The 22,768-nt window shown below is 44.1% G+C and overlaps 1 protein-coding gene across 2 annotated transcripts in view; it reads right to left on the bottom strand.

The window, feature by feature from the left end:
* The window catches only part of LOC142109664 (integrator complex subunit 2-like), a 71,215-nt gene that overhangs the window by 33,493 nt on the left and 14,954 nt on the right, over positions 1–22,768 (bottom strand). For both annotated transcript variants that reach the window (XM_075193729.1, XM_075193730.1), the window contains exons 6-11: positions 22,460–22,590; positions 22,094–22,267; positions 20,180–20,400; positions 19,597–19,722; positions 4,772–4,843; positions 4,524–4,638 (exon numbers count right to left, since the gene is read on the bottom strand). In XM_075193729.1, coding sequence (XP_075049830.1) covers positions 4,524–4,638; positions 4,772–4,843; positions 19,597–19,722; positions 20,180–20,400; positions 22,094–22,267; positions 22,460–22,590 — 839 coding nt within the window. The remainder of the gene's footprint in view (positions 1–4,523; positions 4,639–4,771; positions 4,844–19,596; positions 19,723–20,179; positions 20,401–22,093; positions 22,268–22,459; positions 22,591–22,768) is intronic.

The following is a 22,768-nucleotide window of genomic DNA, read 5'->3' as shown; positions in this document are numbered from 1 at the left end:
GTTAGGGAGAGAGATAGTAATCCCTTTGGCCAACCTTGCAACAGCAGCATCCACATGTGGAGGTGCTTTCCATTTAGTAAGAACCTCAGGAGAAGTGCCTGGAACTTCCGATCCGAGGAAGCCCAAGGCTCAGCCAACAAATCTTCTAATTGAGAAGCAGGAAAATACAAACATTGCCTTGTCCGTCGTGAAAAAAGAGAAGGCTCCGCAGTGACAGGGACAGCCGCCTCAGGAATGTCAAGTACCTGAAGCATAGTCTGTATTAATCACTCCACACTCAGATGCTCAGAATGAACCTCCACCACCACAAAAGGAGCGTTCATGTCAGAAGCAACCGTTAATTCGCCCTCCTCGTGGGAAGAACAAACAGAATCTGACCCATTTCCCTGCAGGGGTGCCGCTACCCATTTACGTGAGGAGGACGAAGTAGCAGATTGCAACATCCGCTCTAAAGAGGAGGAGAGCGAAACCAACCTTGTACGGAGGACGTCAGCACAGGTACCCAGGCCGGTTCTACAGAATCCGACGCCACAGGACCAGTTGGATCTTGAATAAGCGAACCTGAATCTACCTTACTCGCCACATAGGAAGGGGGATTAAAAGAAGGACCGCCCACAGACTGAGACCGAACCAATTGGGCAAGTTCAGTCACAGTACTGGAAAGAGACTGAGCCCATGCGGGCTCTGCCGAGTCAGAACCAGCACCTGCTGGTGCACACAGCATGCGAACTTGAGACTGACAGGCTGTGCACAAAGCGTGTGCGCCTGACTGTCCAGACGGTAACTTAACACTGCAGGCAGCACAGGCAAAGTTCAACATAGAAGTTACCCCATCCCTAACATGTTAACAGATGAGACAAAACACACAGATAAAACAATAAAATAAAAACCAGTGAAAAACACACAGTATATAAGACAAGCAGCATACAAATCTAGTACAGAAAGTTAGCCTGCAACCCATTACCTTACAGGACACAGGACAGAAAAAGGGAGAAGCTGGAGCTGTAAAATGGCTGCAAATTCTAGTGTTCGCACACAAAGGAGTGAGAGACCACAAAGGAAGAAGTGCTATAGAGGAAAAACACTACCCCCTAGGGCCCAGCATTGGATTGGCGGACTGCCAGCAGGACAACCCCCTCTACAATCAGTGCCTAGCAGGGCTCACTATGTTAGTGAAACTATCTTATTTTATTTATTTTTTTAAATAAAAATTAACCCAAAGGCTCTAGTAAGAGGCAGCCTACTAAGGGGGGGGACACACTGCGATTTTCTACCCCAACCCCTCACCCAGGGTCCACTTACCTGCTGCCATCCTTCCTCACACAGTAACTGCAGCTTATTATTATTATCATTTATTTGTTAGGCGCCACAAGGTTTCCGCAGCGCCGTACATAATACAAACAGGAGACCATACAGGGTGACATTATGCAATACAGGCACAGATTGCTGCGACTGTGCCCGGCTCCTGGGAAGGCTAAATCATGTTGGGAGAGGGGGCTGGCATTGGAGGCACTTCCGGTCTCCCCTCTCCAGGCAGAGCACAGTGGTCCGTGCTGTACACTGCGAGTACACATACTAGCAGAAACTGACAGCCATGGTCGGAGGCAGAAGCCTCTGATTTACAAATAAATGAAAAATAAAATTAAAATACTGAAAATAAAACTAAACTAAATAGGGCTGCAGTACAGCCCAATCGCCAGGCACTTAAATCTAAACTGGCTAAATTGGAAGTGGGGTATAGAGAGGGAGGAGCTAGGGCTTCGTTAACTGAAATTTTAAAGTGCCAGAACGCCCTGTCCCTACTCTATACCCCAATGTCCCCCGAAAGATATTTAGAGAAACAATGCTTACATCAAGTTTACTATGGGGGGGGGGGGGGGGTTTGTTTTTAAACTGCAGATCCTACCTTACCTCTGCATCAACAACATAAAATATTAAGTGTAATAATTATACATGGATGGGCAACATGTAGCCACCACAAAAATTAAAACTTTTGTGTTTGTACATTTCCTGCAACTAAGTTATAGATGCGTGTAGTGCGCTACCATATTTCAGATCATAACACGTACTTATTCCCCAAAACAAACAGGAAAATTGTATGTATATAACTCCTTGATGTCATCCGATGAAATGTTTACTGTAAAACAGGAGGGGAGTCCTGTTGTCCATTGAGGTGTCTTTACCACTTGCCAATTTCTTGGAATACTTATTACACCAGTTGTCAACATACAATACACAAAGAAAATAATGTGTGATCTGTTGTTAAGAGGTGTGACTAGGGTCAGAGATTCTACCATTACTAGTACTATTCATCTCCTGCATATAGATATGTTACCAGTTTTGAAATGATCATAGATTAATCAATCTGTAGCTAAACAGATCATTGGTATGTGCACAGCAGCAGAGTATGTCGGATAAGTGACCTGTCCACATGACAGTGTCTAAAGCTGGGTACACACTATAGAAATTTCGACCAACTTTTTATGCCGAGCGATTTTACATGCGACCGATGGTCCGATCGGTCGGTCCATGGACTGCATACACACTAGCCTTGTTTAGGACGAGAAAGGGAAGAGCGGACGTCCCGTTAGCGACTTTTTACAGCCATGTTGTTGTGAGCAATGACTGTAATTTCGTACTCACTGTTGTGGATCGGCCGGAAGTTTATTCACACTACACAGCGGAAACGAGATTGGAACGAAAATATTAAACGGTACGACCAACCAAATGAGGCGACAATCGTCCATTTGGGCAGACTTTCGACCATCGTGTAACTGTACACACTGACCCGACTTTTGAACGAGCGGTCGTATGTCGGCTGTTTCAGCCGAATATTGGGCGAAAACAGTGTAGTGTGTACCCAGCTTAAGCGAGGACAGGGCTTTTGTGTCCATATTTCAAGCTTGTCTGTTTGACCCTACTGGCATAAGAAAGTGTTGTTAGAAAAACTCTGCTTCCACTCATGAAGGCCCAGTGGGTCTTCATGAGTGAATGCTTTCTGACATGAATGCTTTCCGACATTGCCCATCAAATTGTGTATAAAAATAAGGCTCAAGCTTGAAATGTCACAGTGGAAGAAGCCCAACCTGTTGCCTTTACCCTTTCTAAATTGTTAAATGTCCTATACTCACAGCCAATCAGGACCTATAATATAGGTGAGGTGGATGCACTATTTCTCTTCATAGGTAAGGCGTTCTCAAACTTAGGGTTCAGTGAATACATCATCTTACCCTGTAGTGTGATCTCTCACCTTCCTTCACAAAGTTTTTAATCATACTCTACTATTTATTTCTCCTCTTGCAGATATTGCCTTGTCAGAGCCATAACGAGGACGGTGTAACCGATGCAGACGCCCATGGCTCAAGGCCGAGGGGGCGCCACAGCCGCCCGCTATTTGCCCCAATCACATTCACCCCTGGTATTTATGCAAGCAGCACCTTCCTGCCTCCTGGACAGAGACCGCGACTAAGAAGACAAGCGCATGCCTCCTGCAGCACAACCAGCAAGGATGCAAGCTGAGAAGAGACCCAAGGTAAGTGCAAAGAGTGGAGAGCAGATGAGCGTCGGAGATTGCCAGCAGAGGAGAGGGGGGTGTCTCATGCATGTCTACATTGTCTACCTAGGGGCTGAATTTGCTAATCTCCTAAAAAACTTTTTTCAAAAGGAACATATTGGAAGTGCTTTATTCGCCACTGTTGTCATTAGTGAAGAATACATTTTTCCTCCGTGTAGAACACACATCATTCATGTACACAGCAGGGGCAATTATCACACCTGCTCGTCCTATGATCTGTTTCATAAGAATTTAAGTTTTTTTTATTTACATTTTTTTTTTTACCATAGCCAAGCAAATGTTTCTGGGTTTATTTGTACAGGTAGGGTTATATTTTGGGACTATATTGGCATAAATATATTTTTATTTTAAATGGACTATACAGAAAAATATATATTCAAACACGAGAAATATGACATCAAAGGATACTTTTTCAGAATAGGGAATTCATAATTTTACTACAGACTAACTGATTTTCCAGAGTAGAATACTAAATATGTGTACTTTAAAAATATTTGATGCTATATAGGGGGAAAAAGGAAGATTTTTTTTTATCTTCATTTTTACATATTTAGAAAAACATAAACAAACATTTACCCTGGGGTGTTGTGAAGGGAGTTCTGGACTTTTGGAAGTCTCGATAGACCACAGCAGGTATCCCGTGGGGGAAGGGTAGGGTTAGGCGCCAGTGGTCTCGCTCTCCCAGGGCAGTAAAATGTCTAGTTACGGCTCTGTGCCTTGTCAGCTTACTAAGGAAGCAGTACACTAGGTTCTCTATTTTGGGAATCTTGTATGAGATTTTGGTGAAATGCAGTCAAAACCCAGTAACTAAAGTGAATCCCCTGTAAAACATTTTTAGCAATGTTTAAAATATTACAAATGATAAAAGGGTACACGTTAGGCGTTTGCTTAACATGATAAACTGTAACACCCTCTCCCCTTTTTGTAAAAATAATAGTGTCTTATTCACCTTCATTCCTAATGTGGAACAGACCAAATCAATGATGGCGTTCAGCTGGTTGCTATGGAAATACATGGCAACCAATAACAACATCTCTCCAAATGAGGCTGATACACCAGCAGTACTGTAAAAGACAAGCAAACAATTATTATTACAGAAAGGTCACCTAAATAAAAAGTCTGGTAACAGCCATTAACACACCAATTTCTGATTGAATTAATTAAACCAAAGACAAATGATTTAAACCAAAAACCCACCTTTCAAAATAAGCCTCCTCTTTTATCATCCAGCTCAACCACATCAACATCAGCTGCTCCTGTTCTGGCGTACTGTTAAAAAAAAACAAAAAACAAAGAAAGTCTGAGGTTACCGTTTAGTTTCATTTCGGCATGTTCATCATGTTGAGTTTAAATTAAAAAGAAAAAAAAGAGTATTTATGTACTTATGTTAAATCCGTTTCTCCGATTCCGTCTGGGAGACACTGCTTATCATGGGTTGTGGAGGGGAGCACGGGAGTTGGCACCTAGCTAGTTAACTTTAGCACTGCTGACAGACCCCTCCCCTCTACAATCCCCCTGCCTCTTCCTGTTCAGTTAATTAAAAAGCCCAAGGAGAAAAGGCCAATCAAACAAGAGCACACAGAGGAAAAGCAGAAGGAAGGGATCGCAGTGTCCCCCAGACGGAATCAGAGAAACGGATTTAACGTAAGTACATAAATCCTCTTTTCTCTTTCATCCAGTCTGGGGGACACTGCTTACCATGGGGACGTTCTAAAGCAGCCCCCTAAGGGTGGGACCACTCTGAAAACCCCGCTCAGAGTACTACGAGCAAAATTTGCATCCGCAGATGCAAATACATTAAACTGATAAAATTTGGTAAAGGTGTGGACAGAGGACCAGGTGGCTGCCCTGCAAAGCTGGTCTGCAGAAGCCCCATTTCTCGCTGCCCATGACGCCCCTACCGATCTGGTGGAATGGGCCGTAAGTCTCTCTGGCACCGGACGGTTAGCCTTTATGTAAGCTTGCTTAATGGTTGCCGTAATCCATCTTACAATGTAATGTTTTGAGGCGGGCCAGCCTCATTTATTAAAATCATAAAGAACAAACAGAGAATCTGTACGTCTAATCTGAGAAGTTCTTTTGACATAAATGCAGTGAGTCCTTACCACATCTAACTTTTCCACAGACTGTTGATCAGAATGGGAAGTAAATGAAAAGACCGGAACTACAATTTCCTGGTTCAGATGGAAAGGCGAAACTACTTTTGGAACGAAGGAAGGGAGGGTTCTTAACACCGCTCTGTCCTCGTGGAAAACCAGATATGGTTCCCGGCAAGACAGAGCTCCTAATTCTGAAACCCTACGTGCAGATGCAATTGCTAAAAGAAAGACGACCTTCCAGGTAAGACACCTAAAATCTGCCGTAGGTAAAGAGGACCCTCCAGGTCAACCACTTCAAATCTGCCAGAAGCAATGGCTCAAAAGGAGGCCCTTTAAGCATATCCAGTACCAGGTTAAGATCCCATGGTGCTGTAGGCGGAACGTAAGGAGGCTGAATATGTTAGACTCCCTGAAGAAAAGTTCTGACGTCTGGCAAGTCCACTAACTTCAGGTGAAAGAAATCTGAAAGCGCTTAAACCTGAACTCTTAATGAACCTAAACGGAGCCCTGCTTCCAGGCCATCCTGAAGAAAAGCCAATAAGCGATGGAGACGAAAGGAAGATGTGCGACAGGACTTATTTTCGCACCATCTAACATAGGCTCGCCAAATACGATGATAGATGCGAGCGGAAACCGGTTTTCGAGCTCGCAGCATAGTGTTCACTACACTGGGGGAAAAACCCCTAGCTTCAACATCCATGCCGTTAAACTGAGCTGAGGTAAATTCTGGTGAGGAAAGGGACCTTGGAGAAGAAGGTCGTCTCGTGTCCTACCGCCATGAATATTATGTCTGCGTACCACACTCGACTCGGCCATGAGGGTGCTATTAGAATTCCCGGCCAACCGCCTTGCCTCACTCGTCCGAGTACTCGAGGAAGCATGGGAATCGGGGGAAACAGATAACCCAACCTGAATTTCCATGACATGGACATCACGTCCACCGCTACCGCTAAGGAGTCTCTTGCCCTTGCGCAAAACCTGTAAACTTTTTTGTTGTGTCTGGAGGCCATGAGATCTATATCCAGAAGACCCCACCTCTGAACTAGAGACTGAAATATTTCTGGGTGGAGGGACCACTCCCCTGGCGTCATCGCATTGCGACTGAGGTAATCGGCCTCCCAATGTTTCTATTCCTGGAATGAACACCGCCGAGATTGCTGGAACATACTGTTCTGCCCAAAGCAATATCTGAGCTGCCACTCACATTGCAGCTGCACTCCTGGTTCCTCCCTGTCTGTTGACATACGCCACAGCCGTGGCATTGTCGGACTGAACTCTGACTGGGTGGCCCTGAAGGAGAGTCTGTGCCCCCCGGAGAGCTAAAAGAATTGCCTTCAACTCCAACGTGTTGATTGATAAGGCTGATTCCTGAACTGACCATAGCCCCTGGAGCCTGAGGTGCAGGACTACCGCCCCCCAAACTCTCAGGCTGGCGTCTGTTGTGGCTATGACCCATGACCATGGAGCAAAGGACCTGCCCACCGCCATGTGATCCTGATTCAGCCACCACTGGAGCGATTCTCTCGTCCTCGGGGATAGAGAGATCCTTTGGAGATCCAAACGTAGGTGGGATCCTGACCATTTTGTCAACAGATCCCACTGGAAGCATCGAGAATGAGCCAGACCGTAGGGGTTAGTCTCGAAGGAGGCCACCATCTTTCCCAGCAGCCGCATGCACAAGTGAATTGAGGGGCTGGGAGAAGACAAGACCTGAGATGTTATACTCCGAATTGAACTGATCTTCTCCGCAGGCAGGAACACCTTTTGCTGACTGGTGTCCATGATGAGCCCTAGGAAAACCATGCGTTGACACAGAACCACCTGGGATTTCTTTAAGTTTATCAGCCACCCATGGCTCTCGAGAATCTCCAAGGTGAGGGATAAGTGCTGACGTAAGCAAATCTCTGAGGAAGATTTGATGAGCAGATCGTCCAAATAAGGCACTACCTGAACTCCCTTTAGGTGAAGACATGCTGCCATCACTGACATGATCTTCGTGAAGACCCTCGGAGCGGTGGAGAGGCCGAAGGGAAGAGCCCGAAACAGATAGTGGGAGGCCCCCACTGTGAATCTTAGGAGGGACTGATAGTCGCTCCAAATCGGAACGTGGAGGTATGCGTCCTTTATGTCTATGGAAGCCATAAACTGATTCTTCTCTAAGCCGTTTATTACCGACCTCAGGAATTCCATCCGAAATCTGTCCACCCATAAGTACACATTGAGGTTCTTTAGGTTTAAAATGGGTCGAAAGGACCGGTCCGGCTTCTTGACCAGAAACAGATTTGAATAAAACCCCTGTCCCTTCTGGTTGTCTGGGACCCTGCAAATGACTCTTTGCGAAAGAAGAGAGGCGACACAGGCCTGTATTGCCTGTCTTCTTGTTGGATCTCGGGGTAGCGGGTTTACAAAGAAACAATGTGGTACCGGACCCAGCAGGTCTATCATGCACCCCCTTGATATAATGCCCCGAATCCAAGGGTCTTGGGATGACGCTGCCCATTGTTCCTGAAACAAAGAAAGACGTCCTCCCACTGGCGCCACCTCCGGCAGAGTAGAGTGGTCGTCAGGACGCAGGCTTCTCCTGGGTCTTGGAAGCCTAGCTGCAAACGAGGATCTACCCCTGACAGAGGAGCCTCGAGCATTTGGTTGTCTACCTCTAAATGACTGTCCTCTAGGCAACGAGGTCCCCCTAAAGGGCTGATGAAAGGAGCTGAACCGAGGGGTCCGGCCTCTACTTAAGAATACCGGCAAAGAAGTGCTTTTGTCCCCTGTTGCCTGGGAAATCATAGTATCCAATTCCGGGCCGAACAAACCTGCTGCTGAAAAGGGAATTGTTTCAACTGACTTTTTTTGATTCCGAATCGCCTTCCCAGGATTTCAGCCATAACATTCTTCTTGCTGAAATAGATGCATCCCGAATAGAGGAGGACACAGACGCTGTGTTCTGGGCCGCCTCATAAAGGTACCCCGATGCCTCTTTCAAATGTAAAGCCAGGGGAAGTAAATCAGAGTCCTGTAAAGCCTCTGCCAGTTAGTCTGCCCATGCTTCCATGGCTCTAGCAACCCAAGCTGAAGCAAATGTGGGTCTAAAGGAAGAACCCGCTGCCACAAATATAGATTTTAGCTGGGATTCCACTTTGCGATCAGTGGCATCCTGCAGAGTTGCTGAACCTGGGACTGGTAGTAAAGTGTGTCTGGCCAAACGGGCTACTGGAATATCCACTGTAGGAATACCCTCCTAGCGAGCCACGTCTTCCGCCTGCAATGGATACAGGGAAGAGAACCTCCTGGGAACAGAGAACCTTCTATCAGGCTGTTTCCAGGCTCCCTCTGCAATATCTCCGAGTTCTACAGAAGGGGGAAAATGGATAGCCTTCCTTTTGGCCTTCTTAAAGAGACTTCTGTCTCTAGGAGTAGGATCCTCCGGTTCTGGGAGGTCCAACCCTTGTCTCACCGCTAAAACCAAATCATCAATAAATTGGCTTTTAGTGTTCTCTTCCTGTTTCAAAGGTTGAACCTGGTCAGGATCAGAATTTATTTCCCCCTTCTACTTTGAAACCCCCTCAGTCTGAAAGGACCATAAGGGGATTAGTGGATCTAGGCCGCTTCCTTTTAGCAGGCGGGATGTTTGGGGATTCAAGTAACTGGTTTAGTTTGTCCAAACCCTTTATAAATGCTGCGGACCATGCCGGTTCTGTGGGAACAGGGGCCTGGTCCATAAGCAAAGAGGAAGGTCCTGGTATAGACGTTCCAATAGAACCTGTGGTAGCAGGGAGGCCCAAAGGTGTACTAGCATTATTAGCCGCCGAGGCTGCCACACTAGATAGCAACTGAGTAGATTGAGATATCATCTGTGCTAAAGAGGAAACCGACTGTGTCAGGGAGGCCACCCAGGCCGGTTCCTCCGTCAGTGGGGCTGGAATATGCTGGGTTTGCGCAGGGGGACCCTTGCTTCGCAGACAGAGCAGAGCGCCAACGGGTCCTTCTGCCCACATGGTAATTTAACCTTACATCTTGAACATGTAAAATACTTTGCCATAGGGCCCTTTCCTTTATCTGTCATTTTTACAAAGGAAGGATCATCAAACACACAGCCTTAAATTGTTAGATTTAGCTGAGAGAGACAGAGAGACAGTGTGAAAAAACAAGTAATCAACTAATCTGACATAAAAGTTGTACTTGTATTTTGTTAAACAATATAATATCTTGGCAAGTAGGAGAACTACAATATAACCCCTACTAGCCCGCTTTGCAGTCAGAGCAAATACAATAATATTGTTTAAATAAATCAGATACTTAGCCGACAGGCCAAACAGGGGAGAAGTCCAACAGCAGTGTCCTGGTGCCTGCTCCCTCTGATCTGTGTCCTTTCCCGGGCTTCTCCTTGGTGCCAGAAGACCGGGCTAGTCCAATTTTTCCTGGTGAGCAGGGGAGCTCTATGTCTTAGCTCCCCCACCTCCTATGCTGTCTCTCTTCATTACAGCTGCTCAGTTTTTTTAATTTGAAAAAAGTGGTATGCGGCAGAGTAGTGGAGACCTCAAAGGTTGAGGTCTCCGCAGCGGTTTTCACCCCGATGTCCCCTCTTATGTATGAGGGGGGATCTTGGTATGGCCCCCTTCAGTCCCCCTCGCTCCTCCGCGGATCCAAGATGGCCGCCGGCATTTGTAATCTCTGATAACCGGCACTCTATGCCTGCAGTGGCAGCACCGGTTATCGGGGAGGCTCCAAGGGTGACAGCGGTCCGGAGAGACCGCTTGTCACTCTGTATCTAGGCACCCTATTCTCTGCCAGTGAGAGACTCTGGCTCTCATCTGACAGAGCAGTGCCTGCGCTGCTATTCTGGGAGTGTGTTCTCTATAATAGAACACACTCCCAGGTCTGCCACCAAAAGAAAAATTTGTAATGAAAAAGATTAATTTAAATAAAAAAAAATAAAAAATTAAATGAAAAAAAAAATCTAGCAGTAACTAAAACAATGCCCAAATCCATGGGCACCTAAAAAAAAAAACTGAACAGGAAGAGGCAGGGGGATTGTAGAGGGGAGGGGTCTGTCAGCAGTGCTAAACTTAACTAGCTAGGTGCCAACTCCCATGCTCCCCTCCACAACCCATGGTAAGCAGTGTCCCCCAGATTGGATGAAAGAGAAAAAAAAAGTAATGTACTCACACCTTGTATTACTTTAGTTCTTTTATTGTACATTAGAAAAGAAAACAAACATACATATGAAACGACTGGAGAGAAAAAAAATAATTGGCATAGGCATCATACTGCATGTGTTGTTGACTAATCCCCCAGCTCATTTTAGGTTTCTGGGAAATAATGCACAAACGACAAGTGAAATTGGTGAAACTTAAAGTGCAATACACAGATTGTTCCTAATTAAGTTATCGCAAAATCCATTTCCCTCTGCCCATTGCAGCATATATAGTTAGTCTAGCTGAGAAGAGGGTCAATCTTATGGAGGTCCCACCGTCACTTCTCCAGTGTTTTAGAATGTTAGCAGCCTAAAATATTCTTTGACCAAATACTGCCCAGATGGTAAAGTGTTTATTAAAGAACAAGTTGCAGACCAACATATTTTGTATACTATGGCTCCAGCCCTTTATGCCCAAGTAAATGCCATTCAGGCTACAGAAATTCAGACAATAATAACTTTGTTTTGCCTTTTCACCCTTTATAAAAAAGTCATTGGTTTTAAAGAAGACTGACAGCTTATAAAAATGCTGGGATGCACTGCTTGACGTTTATGCAGTCCCATGGCATCTATGTAGTTTCACTTCTACCCTATTAACTAGATTAGTCAGAAGATAGGGAGATACATTTCTTGGTTCCAATAAAATGCAGTTACCACTTTGTAAGGATAAATCCATATTTTTCTTTTAATGATCTCTTGTTTCTTTACCTGTAGGAAAGTGCATGATGCTCCCTAAAGTGTCCCACAAGGAAAGCGGTCTTGAGAGAGTGCAATTTTAGAGACATTTCCCCTACCATACTGTTAGTGTGTCTGATATAGAAGGTTTGGACTTCTTGTTATAGGCGACTGCTGTGCAGATGTATGAATGTATCACTATAACTCTGTTTCTTATAATCAGATAGAAAGCTTTTAGGGTGCACCATATGGCTTTGAATTTTGACTTGACGATAAAGAAGGGACTCTTAACTTCCATTTTCCTTGCCAGAGAAGATCTAAGTATGCTGGTGCATACATGACTAATCATTGTTCTTCTAGTGGTATGGGTACCAGAATCTCTCACAGCATTAAGGCTTTTACTGCATCTAGAAGAACTAATCTTTTTGCTGAGACTTCTGGATGAAACAAAAATAGATGTTTTTTCGTCATCTTGGAGACTAACTTGCTAGCTGTCATCAATGGAGCATCAGATTCTTTTTGCTCCACTATAGACATAAGTTTTAATAGGTTGGATTTCATTTAGGGGGAGGAATAGTTCCCACCTTCTTCCAATTCTCCTTCAGTTTCTCGAACTATCCTGGAACTGAATCCGATTAATCTGCTGTGTAATCGCACATGTGACATTACTCTTACTGGACAAATTTGGCAAATCATAGCTGAAATATGCCTGTGTTACTTCCATCTGTGTCAGCGGGACAGTTAAAGAAGACTGGGCCATATTCAGTTCTTTAAGTCAAATAATACTCTTTTACATAGAGTCCTTGAACAGGCATTTCCTTGGTCACAAAAGAGGATTTTTACACTTCCGATAAATCCGTTTCTCTGATTCCATCTGGGGGACACTGCTACCATGGGTTGTATGAGGGGAGCGTGGAGTTGGCATTTAACTAGTTAACTTGTTTAAAAGTATCAAGCTGACCGACCCCTCCCCTCTGCAACCCCCTGTAGCTCCTCAATTTAATTATAATGCCCCAAGGATGATTGGCTAACCAACCAAACAATATACAGCTGAAGAGCAGAAGGGAGGGAACGCAGTGTCCCCCAGATGGAATCAGAGAAACGTAAATATAAAAATCCTCTTTTCTATTTCATCCTATCTGGGGGACACTGCTACCATGGGGACATTCTAAAGCAGCCCACATAAGGGTGGGACCGCTCTGACAGCCTGCACTGTAGACAAATTTGGCATCTGTAGACGAAAGATATGGAATTGATAGAATTTTGTAAAAGTATAGACTGAGGACAGGTGGCTGCTCTGCAAAGCTGGCCCTCTGAGGCCACATTTCTCGCTGCCCAAGACTCCCCTACCGAACGAGTGGAATGGCCAGTAGGTAGACCTGGCACAGGTCGGTTAGTACTGATGTAAGCCTGCCTAATAGTTGCAGTAATCCATCTTGCAATGGATTTCTTAGAGGCTGGCCATCCTCTTTTATGTGAATCAAAAAGGATAAAAACAGAGAATCTGTGCGTCGAATCTGGGCGGTCCTCATAAATTCGGAGCGCCCTGACCACATTCAAAACACTCCATTGAATTTTGTCCAGAAGACGATGCCCCCCGCCTGAAACACCGGAGCCACAATTTCTTGGTTCTTGTTGAATCCGGAAACTACCTTCGGTACGAACAAAGGAATAGTCCTCCCCTGATCGGGCAGTACCCTATTTTCATCAAACCCTAGCAACTGCCCTGGATCAAGTGGCTCCAGCGACACTACATACTTCGCCCAAGATTTCCTATTTCAAGGACAAAATTGATAAGATCAGGCTTGAAATGGCATCATCTCCCTTGACAAGCAATCGGCTCAATTCCTTTGTAGCACCCTCTGACACTCTTCATTTGATCCCACAAATAAGGAGGAAGTTTCTACTCTCTTCTCATCTTCCTACTCTACCTCCTGTCTTCTTGATCCCATTCCCTCACAAATTGGTATGTCCCAGTCTCCTGTGCTCATTCCCCCTCTAACTAAAATCTGTAATCTCTTTCTACTAGTATTTTTCCATCACTATTCAAGCATGCAGTGATTACTCCCATTTTAAAAAAAAACTGAATTCTGACCCTAACTCTCTCGTAAATTACTGCCCCATCTCTCAGCTCACATGCCCCTCCAAGCTTCTCGAGAGAATTGACTACACTCGCCTCACACACTTTCTTACAGCAAACAACCTGTTGGATCTTCTTCAGTCAGGCTTTCGCTCTAAACACTCCAGAGACTGCGCTGACCAAGGTTGTCAATGATTTGATCACAGCAAAAAATAATAACCATTACTCTCTTCTAATTCTCCTGGATCTCTCTGCTGCATTTGACACTGTTGACCACTCTCTCCTCCTACAAACGCTACAATCCCTAAGTCTTGAAGGCACTGTCCTATCCTGGTTCTCAGCCTACTTATCCAATCGCTCTTTCATTATTAATTTCTCCGCTTCCTTTATCAATTGGAGTACCACAAGGCTCAGTCCTAGGTGCCCTGCTATTCTCTATCTACACCACTTCTCTTGGAAAACTAATAAGCTCCTTTGGATTTCAGTATCATCTCTATGCGAATGATGCACAAATTTATCTATCCTCTCCTGATCTTTCACCATCTGTGTTGTCTCGCGTTACTGACTGTCTTTCTTCCATTTCATCTTGGATGTCTTCTCGCCAACTCAAACTCAATCTTTCAAAAACTGAATTAATAATATTCCCACCCAAATAAAGAAGCTTCCTGCCTGACATTTCTATTGATAACATGACCATAAATCCCACCCCACAAGCTCGTTGCCTAGGTGTAATCCTTGATTCACAACTGTCGTTTATTCCCCACATCAACTCTATATCTAAATCATGTTACATACACCTAAAGAACATTTCCAGAATACGCACATATCTGACACAAGACACCGCAAAAACATTAATTCATGCACTCATCATCTCCCGCGTCGACTATTGCAATTCCCTCCTTACTGGTCTTCCCAAAGTCAGACTTGAACCCCTACAATCTATTTTGCACACAGCAGCTAGATTTATTTTCCTTACTAACCGTTATTCCTCTGCTGAGCCACTCGATCAGTCTCTACATTGGCTGCCTGTATTTCAACGAATCCAATATAAAATTCTTCTACTAACATACAAGGCCATCAACAAAATTGCACCGACATACATTTCCTCACTGGTCCCGAAATATCTCCCTACTCGACACCACCGTTCTGCACAAGATCTACATATCTCATCCACTCTCATCACATCCTCGGTTACAGGATTTTTTCCAGGCTGCACCCACTTTTTGGAATTCCCTCCCTCGCACAATAAGACTTTCCTCTAGTTTTCAAACCTTAAAGCGTTCACTGAAAACCCACCTCTTCAGACAAGGTTATGATATTCCTCAACCACCATCTTAATTTCCCTAGATTACCCTATTACCATCCTCTACACTGCTAACGCAAGACAACTACTCTACTAACATTGCAACACACACAGCCCACTCAATACTTTTACCTTTGCGTTCTAGCTGGTCCATTGTGCAATATGATGTAGAACATGCCCTTGTGTTTCTAACTCCCATTGTCCTATAGATTGTAAGCTTGCGAGCAGGGTTCTCTTACCTCTCTGTCTGTATGTATTACCCAGTATTGTCTTATCAATGTTTGTTCCCAATTGTAAAGAGCTACGGAATTTGCTGGCACTATATAAATAAATGATGATGATGATGATGAATAGTAAGTAGTCTGCAGAACTGCTCTGTCATCCCGAAAAACCAAATACGGCTCACGCCAAGAGAGGGCTCCTAATTCTGACACTCTGCGAACTGATTCAATCGCCAGAAGGAACACTACTTTCCACGTTAAGAACCTCAGATCAGCTGAATGTAACAGTTCAAAAGGAGAACCTTTAAGCATATCGAGTACCAGGTTGAGGTCCCATGGTGCCGTAGGCGGAACATAAGGCGGTTGGATATGCAAGACTCCCTGAAGAAAAGTCCTAATATCAGACATGTCCGACAAACGAAGGTTAAAGAAAACCGAAATGGATGATATATGTACCTTTAAAGAGGGGAAACGGAGACCTGCATCCAGGCCATCCTGGAGGAAAGCTAAGAAACGGGGAAGACAAAAAGATGAGGTATGGCAGGGACGATTTTCACACCATCTGATATAAGTGCACCACATCCGATGGTAGATACGAGCCCAAACTGGCTTACGAGCTCGCAACAGAGTATTCACAACTCTAGGAGAGAATCCTCTAGACCGCTAAAGGCTTGCTTTAACAGCTATGCCGCAAAAGTTAGCAGAGGCAAGTCCTGATGTCTGAATGGGCCTTGGAGACGGAGGTGGTATCGCAGTGGTAGATGCACTCCTTGACCTACTGCCATCAAGATAATGTCTGCGTACCAGACTTTCCTCGGGCAGGCGGGAGCTACCAGAATCACTGGGAGTCCCACTTGCTTTCCTCGTTTGAGAACGCGGTAAATCATGGGTACAGGGAACAGATATCAACCTGAAGTCCCAGGGCATCGTCATGCCGTCGACGGCTACTGCCAGGGGGTCCCTTGCCCTTGCGCAGAATCTCAGGACCTTCCTGTTGTCCCATGAGATCCAGGTCCGGTAGACCCCATTTCAGGATCAGCAACTGGAAGACTGCCAGATGTAGGGACCACTCCCCTTGGTATCACTGCATGACGGCTTAGCTAATCTGCCTCCCAGTTCCTGATGCCCGAGATGAACACCACTGAGATTGAGGGAACATCCTGTTCTGCCCAGGCAAAGATTTGTGCAGCCACTGTCACTGCTGCACTTCTGGTTCCACCCTGTCTGTTTACATAAGCCAATGCTATGGCATTGTCAAACTGCAACCTGACTGGACAACCCTGAAGCAAGGTCTGGGCGCCCCGAAGAGCCAGTAGCATGACCTTCAACGCAAGAAAGTTGATTGACCGGGAAGACTCCTGAGTCGACCAAAGTCCCTGTAGCCTTAAGTGAAGGGGACAGCTCCCCAGCCCCTCAAGCTGTGTCTGTGGTTACTATGATCCAGGACCATGGGGCAAAGGACCTGCCTACTGCCAGGTGATCCTGGACCAACCTCCACTGAAGAGACACCCTTGCTTGTGAAGGCAAGCGGATGCTCTGGCGTTCCAAATGCAGATGGGAACCTGACCACTTTGATTATAGATCCCAGTGGAAGCAGCAGGAATAGAACCGACCGTAAGGAATTGTTTTGAAGGTCGACACCATCTTCCATAGGACACGCATGCATAAGTGGATGGTCGGTCTGTGAGTGGCCAGGACCTGTGTAGTTAGTGCCCGTAATGACCTGGCCTTGTTCTCCGGGAGAAACACCTTTTGTTCTCTGGTGTCCATGATGAGCCCCAAGGTGGTCATCCTCTGGTAGGGAATCAATTGTGATTTCCTTAGATTTATTACCCATCCATGGTGCTCCAAGATCTGATGGTGTCAGGTGCTATGTCAACAGCATCGCTGATGCAGCCTTGAGGAGTAGGTCCTCTAAATATGGTATTATCTTGGCCCCTCTGGAACGAAGACATGTTGCCATTACCAACATGATTTTTGTGAACACTCTGGGCGCTGTAGAGAGGATGAAGGGGAGTGCCCGGAATTGGTAGTGAGCTAATCCTACCGAAAAGCTGAGAAGTGACTGATGTCCCTCCCAAATGGGGACATCAGTCCTATATATCTATTGATGCTAAAAATTTGTCTGCCTCCAGTCCATCGATCGGAGGGATTCCTTACCGTTGTAGATTTAACATTTTTAGAATTAAGATTGGTCGGAATGAGCCATCCGGCTTTGGGACCAGAAACAGGTTTGAATAGAACCCGTCTTTTCCGATTGTCTGGTGCCGTGCAAATGACTCCTGCAGTAAAGAAGAGAAGCGACACAGAGCCGCATTGCCCGCCTACTTTCTGGATTGCGGGGCAAGGATTTTGCAAAGAAACGACGAGGGGCTGGACCTTACAAGTCTATCATATACCCTCTCGTCATGATACACGAATCAAAAGGTCTTGGGAGGACTCTATCCACTGTTCTTTGAACAGAGTCAAATCGCCCCCCCCCCCCTACTCCTGCTGCCGCAAGAAGGGGTGGATGGCAGTCAGGATGCTGTTTTTCCCGTAGATTTTGCGGACTTCCATCTCGTAGTGAGGGAGGACCTACATCTATAAGAGTGTCCCCTTCTACCGGTAGGTTTGCCTCTAGTCGTCTGACCCCTAGCAAAAGAGCCCCCCCGAAAGGAGCCAAATTGAGGTGGTTTTGTCTTAGTAACGTTCACTGGCAGATAAGTGCTTTTACCACCCGTGGCCTGGCAAATCATATTGTCCAATTCAAGGCCAAACAAACTTGCGCCTGAATATGGTAACATTTCAAGTGATTTTTTAGATTCTGTATCTGCGTCCCAGGACCTCAGCCATAGGGTCCTTCTCGCTGCCACCGCGGAAGCCTGTATGGAGGAGGAAACAAAGGCTGCATTTTGAGCCGCGTCATATAAGTATCCAGAGGCTTCCTTTAGAAGCAAGGCAAGGGGAAACAATTCTGAATCCTGAAGTCCTTTGGCCAATTGTTCTGTCCATGCTTCCATCGCTCTGGCAACCCAAGCAGATGAAAACATGGGTCTGAAAGAGGCACCTGCCACTACAAAGATAGATTTTAACTGATCCTCGACCTTGCGTTCAGTGGCATCTTGCAGGGCTGCTGTACCCGGCACCGGAAGCGTAGTGTGGCGAGCTAAACCGGAGTGTCAACCTTTGGGATCTGTTCCCAGCAGGGTCAGGTCCTCTTCCTGTAGCAGGTCCCCGTTCGGCTCTCACAAGACAGAGTAGTGCCGCTCTCCCATAGAAGTGTGCTCTTTATCTGTAGAACACACTCCTCAGATCCAGAGGGGAGAGGTTGGTCAGCTTGATACATTAAAGTTAACTAGTTAAATGCCAACTCCACGCTCCCCTCATAAAACCCATGGTAGCAGTGTCCCCCCCGATAGGATGAAAGAGAAATGGGATATTTTCCATACCCAATTTGTCTGAACAATCTATACATATTTTCTTTTTGTGGCCTTTAAAAGCACCATATGTTTTTAGTATCAGGTGTAGCTTTGTTATAAACAGACATGCACTAAAGAAAGAAATATAAAACATAAGTAACTAGTCCTTGCAATCATAAATGTGAGCAGCAGACAAAACTGGTCTCCAATCTTATGATAATCTATATACCTGTCAGTATAGGGCTCACTGGTTCAGAAGATGAAGGGCAGCATTAAAGAAAGCAGAAAGCCGATACCTTAACACTTTTACACCCTAACCTCATTCCGCAAAGTGTCAAAGGTATGCTGAATCACTGGAAGGGTAGTTCGATATCCCCATAAAACATTCTTCCAAAACATGGGAAGCAACGCAAAATGCCACAACAGTTCTTGCTACACATGGAAAGTGTTGGGCTTTTTTGGCTGGTTACCCGATTAATTGCGCATCAGATGTGGCAAGAGGCAGGTTGTATTGCAGTTCTGATTAAGTAATGTGCACCACATTCCTTGTGAGCATTACCCATATTTATCTGGCTTCTACAGACACCAAAAGTCATTGCCCATCTTAAGATAAGCAAAGAGAACTTCTATAAGATGGGTGCAAGCCATATGTCACTGTTGCTGCATTGTTAATTGCTTCTCCATATAACAATAACACGTTGCTTAGGTAGTTTTAACAATTGTGAGCATCTGAGACACATTGATCAATTTCTTAAAATTGCAATTGCATATAAAACAAGAAGGATAGTCATTGATAATAAGACTGATTGGTTAAAAAAAAACAAAAAAAACAAAACCACAACTGACACTGTCACTACCTTGAAGTCTGAAGACAATTGCTGATAGACCAGAGCCTATATCCATTCATTTCAATACTTTCTAGGGGAGCATTAGGACAGCTGCTGTAGCTCACATTCTTGTTGCGGTTATGAGCATTAACCAAACTTATAAATAAATTATTTCATATACACCTGACATAGAAGTAAAGCTCAGGCCTGTGCATAGCTTACCTGACAAGCGTGGAAAAGGCGAGCAGCATACAGAAAGAAAGGGAGACAAACCGCACTCCAGCTGGAGTCGCTGGTGGACGGCTGGTCATGAGCTGAAGCACTTGCTCCGCTTCTTCATCTGTTGGCCTACAAGGATAATATAAATGCCATAAGCAAAGCTGTGAAGCAGGAGAATGGCAGCACTGGAGTATCTCCATAAGCAAAGTACAGTTCTAAACACAGAAAATCCTTATGGTCAATTTATCAAGTTTAGTAATCCTGATATTGTGAGTAACAAGGCTACTTGTTAATGTGCAATATGACTTTCTCAATTCAGTGTTATTATTATTTTGCATTTGCTGTGAAAGTCGCTAACCAAACATGAAATCTTCTGCATAACACAAAAATCAAAGATCAGAACAAAATTACCACTAGATTATAACTTCAGATTGCTGGCTAATGGCATGTGAACACTTTTCTTTAATACTTCACACCTCAGATATTTGTCCAGAGCTCCATACAGAAGGAAAAGTTAATTCATTTGTTGCAATAGCTACAATGGATTTTATGAAAAAAAAAGAAAAGAAATGAATAGGGTACGTACTTAAGCCCAGCAATTCCCATCAAGGCACAGTATAAACGTAACAGGGCACTGGCTTTGACTACATGTTCCTCTTTGAGCCCACAATAGACAGGAATTCTATACTCAGTGTCGCCCTCCTCTGGCACTTGTGTGTTTTTCTCAGCTGGGAGAATGCCCATTAACTCAGACAGGAGCTGCTTCCTCATTTGCCACAGCACAGAACTGCTGTTTTCTCTTCTTCTCTAAGGAGAGAGTATTAACAGTAATGATGCCACATTCTGTTAAACAAAATAAGAAGAATTCCTAGACAAAATTGCAAACTTTTCAACCACTTGGAAGGGACAATTAAGAAATAGAGAAGAAAAATAGAATAAAGAAGTTATAGCAACAAATAAAATCAAAAGTTTTAAAAAACAAAACAAAAAAAACAAAAACAAAAAAAAACATTAATACAAAGTAATTTCCCTTGCCTCCAATATTATTAGTTTATTGAGTTCCTCATGACCCAAAGTATATTTTGCTCTCTTTACCAAACTGGTAAACTTGGACCTCCTTTCACAAGAACCCCCTGTTCAACCTGTAAATTAGAACCTGATTTAGTGCCCTCTACGTCCCAGTCTCTAAATCTGTTGACCAAGGCTTTTTTTCAAGCCCTCACCCTTCCATTCCCTCCTAGTCCATATCTTATCCCCTACCTAACCCACTACCCTAACTTATGTTAACATGTGCATCTCAAGTCCATGCCTAAGTTTACACACTATGATTTATGTTCCCAGTATCCACTCTATTTTGTGAGAACAGAGTTTCTGGCTTTAAAAGGATATTTTGTGTAAAAGCTGAAATTACATTACTGTATTTTTCAATTGTTAAGGTTTTGATGCTTTCAATAAGTTAACATTCAGTTTACCATTAATGTAAATGTTTGGTTAGAGAATGTACGTCTTGTAACCTCTTTTGAACCCATAACCAATTATCTCATTTTACTGAACACATCCTACACTGAAATGTTTTTATTGGTGATTTTCATTTCAAATCACACAAAAAACTAAATATGCTGTTCACATAAGTATTCAATCCATGTTCTGGAAGTTTACACTGGTGAAAAAAAAATAGTCAAGGGATCATTATTCAGGTAATGAAGATGACATTTGCAAAAATGAAGACTAAAGAGCAACCCAAATAAGAGAGTGCTATAGTAATACAAAAACACATACATTAGGAAAAGGGTACAAATCAATATCCAAGTGTTTGACTGTCCCAGTGGAAACTGTAGGTTCAATTATCAGGAAGCGAAGCTACATCAAACCACCCAGACACTGTCTAGATAAGGGCATCCCTCTAAACTCTCTGCACAAAACAAGGAGAGTTGGAGGAGGAACCGCAGAGAGACCAACAATCATTTTGAAGAAGCTACAGATTTCAGCAGCGGTGACTGGTGTAAAGATGCACCAATCAACCATATTGAAAGCTGTGCATAACACTGGCCTGTACGGGAGGGTGGCACAAAAGAAGCCATTACTCAAAATGAACCATGTTCATACACATCTGGAGTTTACCAAAAAGCAGTAGCCCATTTATAATGTGGGAAATGGTTTTGTGATCAGATGAGACTAAGAAAGAGCTTTGTGGTGCAAACCTAAGCCTGTCCACACCTCAATAATATCATACCTACAGTGAAGTACGGAGCTGATAGTATTAAGTTCAGTGTAGAATTCGTTACTCAGTAAAACAAGAGAATTGTATGTGAACTGCTTGTGAAACATAGTTTGAGATCAACAGACATCTTCTTTAACAATGTGTATGCCAGGACTTCATTTAAGTTGGTTACACCATTAGCTAATATTAACTAACAAGAAAACCTTATGCAATTTCTAGGTTTCAATAAAAGGACATCACCACTGTAAATATATACCCAAGATGGCAATGCAATCTCACCAGCTGACCATTCCGAATAAACGTTCCAAACCAGGTCCGAACTTTAGCATTGGTCCCAAGGAGCAGCCCGCTCACAAAACACACCATGTTGCTCACACCATCATCATCAGCCTCATTTTTAGTATGGTCCAGCATTAAAGCCACACCAAGCCCTGGAAGGTGGCATTCTTCTACCTGTCACATATAAGAATTATCCGAACAAGTTAATTAAGTGGTTTGGGTTAAAAAATAAGTTGTGTAGTATGAACATATCCATAATTTGCAACCAGCAGACATTTTACTATGCCTCATGCCATTATGTTTTTAAACAATCACCAATAAGAATAAGAGGATTTCCTATAATCCAATCAAAGAGTGGCTTCTTACCACCATTCCTCGCACTTTAAGAGCCTGAGACGGATTCATCTTGCACAGCTGACGCAACGCTTCAGTTCTGCGTCTCCCTCCAGCACTCTCCTCATCTTGGCGCTCTCCGTTCTTTATCAAACTGCTGCAAACTATTATAAATAGAGAGTGAAGCGGTAAGTGCTGCTGTTAATGCTTCTACAAAATAGTGTGGGGTATAAACTGCATTAAGTGTGTCAAATTATATATATATATATATATATATATATATATATATATATATATATATATATATATATATATATATATATATATATACACATATACATA

Source organism: Mixophyes fleayi (genome assembly GCF_038048845.1).
Source record: "Mixophyes fleayi isolate aMixFle1 chromosome 2 unlocalized genomic scaffold, aMixFle1.hap1 SUPER_2_unloc_6, whole genome shotgun sequence".
Lineage (NCBI taxonomy): Eukaryota > Metazoa > Chordata > Amphibia > Anura > Limnodynastidae > Mixophyes > Mixophyes fleayi.
The sequence above is the reverse complement of the archived record's forward strand: the minus strand, read 5'-3'. Positions and strand labels throughout refer to the sequence as shown.